Source organism: Gambusia affinis, linkage group LG15, assembly GCF_019740435.1.
Source record: "Gambusia affinis linkage group LG15, SWU_Gaff_1.0, whole genome shotgun sequence".
NCBI lineage: Eukaryota > Metazoa > Chordata > Actinopteri > Cyprinodontiformes > Poeciliidae > Gambusia > Gambusia affinis.
The window spans coordinates 26,584,625-26,588,375 of NC_057882.1; the positions used below are offsets into that span (position 1 = coordinate 26,584,625).

At 58.3% G+C, this 3,751-nt stretch overlaps 1 protein-coding gene across 1 annotated transcript; it reads right to left on the bottom strand.

Annotated features, from left to right (window-relative positions):
• Nucleotides 1-445: 445 nt before the first annotated feature.
• LOC122845325 (basic proline-rich protein-like) lies at nucleotides 446-2,580 on the bottom strand. The gene is made up of 2 exons (XM_044141530.1): nucleotides 1,838-2,580; nucleotides 446-1,748 (listed from the first exon to the last, which is right to left on the bottom strand). Exons 1-2 carry the CDS (start codon nucleotides 2,578-2,580, stop codon nucleotides 446-448), a joined length of 2,046 nt encoding a protein of 681 aa, XP_043997465.1.
• Between the last annotated feature and the right edge of the window lie 1,171 nt (nucleotides 2,581-3,751).

Below are 3,751 nucleotides of genomic sequence, written 5' to 3' on the forward strand. Positions count from 1 at the left end.
TTCTCCTGATTGTTGGCAGGAACCGGCTGTTAAATCCCGAAGGCGTTTTGCTCTCTGCTGCTAATCAACGTGCAATACCTCAGCCTGTGGCCAGGCACAACAAAGCTTGTTTTGATGAACAGAAACAAAACGCCGGCTGTCTCTGGCAGCCTTTGGTTTCCATTAAGAGGCCAGAAGTTCAAAGTGGAGCTCAGCTGATGGGCCGCCGCCTCCTCTGGCTGTAAAAGCTCAATTAATCTAAATCTCTGTGAGTTTATTGGTCTCTGTTAGCTAAATGAGAGCAGGCCTCTCCTCCCTGCTTTGGCTGTAAAATAAAGAAACAGCGTTAAAAAGGAGCTGCTGCTCGCTGCCCTGTGTGGCCTCGGAGCAGCGGAGGAAGTTTTACAAGCCGCTGTAATCACCAGGCGTTAAACTCAACAATTAGAGCTGCTATTTTGTCACTGGTTTATGGTGAGAGGCTAGCGTAGCGCGGCGGAGGGAGGATGGAGGACAGGCAGAGGACAGGCGGAGGACAGGCAGAGGACGGGCGGAGGGAGGATGGAGGGAGGGCGGAGGACGGGCGGAGGGAGGGCAGAGAGGACGGGAGCGGGAGGCGGAGGGCGGAGGACGAAGCGGAGGGAGGGTGGAGGGAGGATGGAGGATGGGCGGAGGACGGGCGGAGGACGGAAGGAGGAGGGAGGAGGAGGACGGGCGGGAGGGAGGGCGGAGGATGGGCGGAGTGAGGGTGGAGGGAGGATGGAGGACAGGCGGAGGACGGGCGGAGGGAGGGCGGAGGGAGGATGGAGGACAGGCGGAGGACGGGCGGAGGGAGGGCGGAGGGCGGGAGGAGGGAGGGTGGAGGGAGGACGGAGGGAGGGTGGAGGGAGGATGGAGGATGGGCGGAGGACGGGCGGAGGGAGGACAGAGGGAGGATGGAGGACGGCGGAGGGGAGGGCAGAGGGACGGGCGGAGGGAGGGCGGAGGAGGGCGGAGGGAGGGTGGAGGGAGGATGGAGGATGGGCGGAGGACGGGCGGAGGACGGGCGGAGGATGGGCGGAGGACGGGCGGAGGGAGGGCGGAGGACGGGCGGAGGGAGGGAGGAGGGAGGAAGGAGGACGGGCGGAGGACGGGCGGAGGACGGGCAGAGGACAGGCGGAGGACGGGCGGAGGGAGGGCGGAGGGAGGTTGGAGGGAGGATGGAGGACGGAGGGACAGGCGGAGGGAGGGCGGAGGAGGGAGGGCAGAGAGGACGGAGGGAGGGCGGAGGACGGGAGGAGGGAGGAGGACAGAGGAGGGAGGACGGAGGGAGGGCGGAGGACGGGCGGAGGGAGGGCGGAGGGAGGACGGAGGACAGGCAGAGGACAGGCGGAGGGAGGACAGAGGGAGGGCGGAGGACGGGCGGAGGGAGGGCGGAGGGAGGGTGGAGGGAGGATGGAGGACAGGCAGAGGACAGGCGGAGGGAGGGCGGAGGGAGGACAGAGGGAGGGCAGAGGACGGGCGGAGGACAGGCAGAGGACAGGCGGAGGACGGGCGGAGGACAGGCAGAGGACAGGCGGAGGACGGGCGGAGGGAGGGTGGAGGGAGGACGGAGGGAGGGCGGAGGGAGGACGGAGGACGGCGGAGGGAGGGCAGAGGACGGAGGAGGACGGGGAGGATGGGCGGAGGACGGGAGGAGGAGGCGGAGGGAGGGTGGAGGGAGGTGGAGGGTGGATGGAGGACAGGCGGAGGACGGGCGGAGGGAGGGCGGAGGGAGGATGGACAGGGGAGGGCTGAGGACGGGCGGAGGGAGGGCAGAGGACGGGCGGAGGAAGGGCGGAGGACGGGCGGAGGGATGGCGGAGGAAGGGCGGAGGACGCGCGGAGGACGGGCGGAGGGAGGGCGGAGGGAGGATGGAGGACGGGCGGAGGACAGGCAGAGGACAGGCGGAGGACGGGCGGAGGGAGGGCGGAGGGAGGGCGGAGGGAGGATGGAGGACAGGCGGAGGACGGGCGGAGGGAGGACGGAGGGAGGGCGGAGGACGGGCGGAGGACGGGCAGAGGACGGGCGGAGGAGGGAGGTGGAGGGGAGGATGGGAGGACGGGCAGAGGGAGGACGGAGGACGGGCGGAGGACAGGCAGAGGACAGGCGGAGGACGGGCGGAGGACAGGCAGAGGACAGGCGGAGGACGGGCGGAGGGAGGGTGGAGGGAGGATGGAGGACGGGCAGAGGGAGGGCGGAGGACGGGCGGAGGACGGGCGGAGGGAGGGCGGAGGACGGGCGGAGGACGAGCGGAGGACGGGCGGAGGACGGGCGGAGGGAGGAGGGAGGACGGGCGGAGGGAGGGCGGAGGACGGGCGGAGGACGGGCGGAGGGAGGGGGGAGGGAGGGGGGAGGAAGGGCAGAGGGAGGGCGGAGGACGGGCGGAGGGAGGCGGAGGGAGGGCGGAGGACGGGAGGAGCGGAGGACGGGCGGAGGACGGGCGGAGGGAGGATGGAGGACGGGCAGAGGGAGGGCGGAGGACGGGCGGAGGACGGGCGGAGGACGGGCGGAGGGAGGGTGGAGGGAGGATGGAGGACGGGCAGAGGGAGGGCGGAGGACGGGCGGAGGACGGGCGGAGTTCATCACCAAATGTTTCAGGTTTTCATCAAACTAATGTCTGATTAATCTAGAAAACCGGAGGCTGATGAAACACACATTATTCTCTCACTGTTTGAAGTTAAATCACAATAAACATCTTGTTTAGAACTGACAAAATTATTTCTATTTGCTCAAATCCATAAAACTTAGTGAGAATACTTTTAAGCTTTTGTGTGTTTAAGCATTTAATGTGAGCAGGAAGGTAATTTATCTTCAAACAATATGTTTGGACTGATTTAACCTAATGAATATTTAATATTCCTAATGGCGCAATGACTTATTGGTCTAATTCAAGTAAAGGGTGGCTTCTATTTTATACATGAGATGATGTTGTTTATGTTTTTATAAGTATTTTATAGAGTGTGTGTGTTCAATCTGAACTGTTTGACATTTTAGTTTCATTTCCCTGTAGGGTCAGTAAACTATTTTTGAATTTTGGCTGTTTATCAGTCTAAATGAAATGTTTGCACTTATTTGTATCCAAACAATCAACATTTTTATTTCAAATAAAGAAAAACATTAAACATTTGGGAATAAGAGGATAAATACGTTTTTTTCTGCAAAGTGTTATTTGTGGAAAATTATGTAAAAAAAATACATCTTAAATGAGTTTTACTGGTCCTAGTAGAGTCAAAGCTGTGGATTATTCACTGAGAACTGTTAAAATTTACAGGTATTATATTTAAAAACAATGGCTGAGCCACTATGCATGTTCCAAAGGACCACTTTCAGCCCCGGCGCCACAGATTGAAGACCCCTGGGCCAGAGTGAGACCTGACAGATGAGAGGAAGCTAACGTTAGCTAACGAGTTGAACCCGCCTTCAACGGATGGAGACAGAAACAGATAAATGTTCTGTAATTTAGTATTTCAATTCATGGTGTAAAATTATAGAACAAGTTAAAACAAATCAAAATTTTATGCAATTTAAAAGGAAATATAAAGAGGTTACTTTCACCAGATATAGAAATATGGCTAAGAGTGATGGCACTAATGTGTTTATGTAAATTGAGGATAATGCAGATGAGTGTGTGGGTATGGATGTATATACTTAGATATGTAAACCCAGATAAAATGGGAATCAATTAACCTATTTGATTTAATAATGAGAGTTCATCTGAGTTTACAGGGAGGAGGTCATTAGTTTCTTCTTTCTC

Excerpts from the sequence above, each read along its gene's own strand:
- LOC122845325 (XM_044141530.1), bottom strand. The coding sequence starts at position 2,580 with ATGAACTCCGCCCGTCCTCCGCCCGTCCTCCGCCCTCCCTCTGCCCGT. Across the intron at positions 1,749-1,837 it reads CCTCCCTCCGCCCGTCCTCC|CCCTCCCCTGTCCATCCTCC; the intron begins GCGCGTCCTCCG and ends GCCCGTCCTCAG.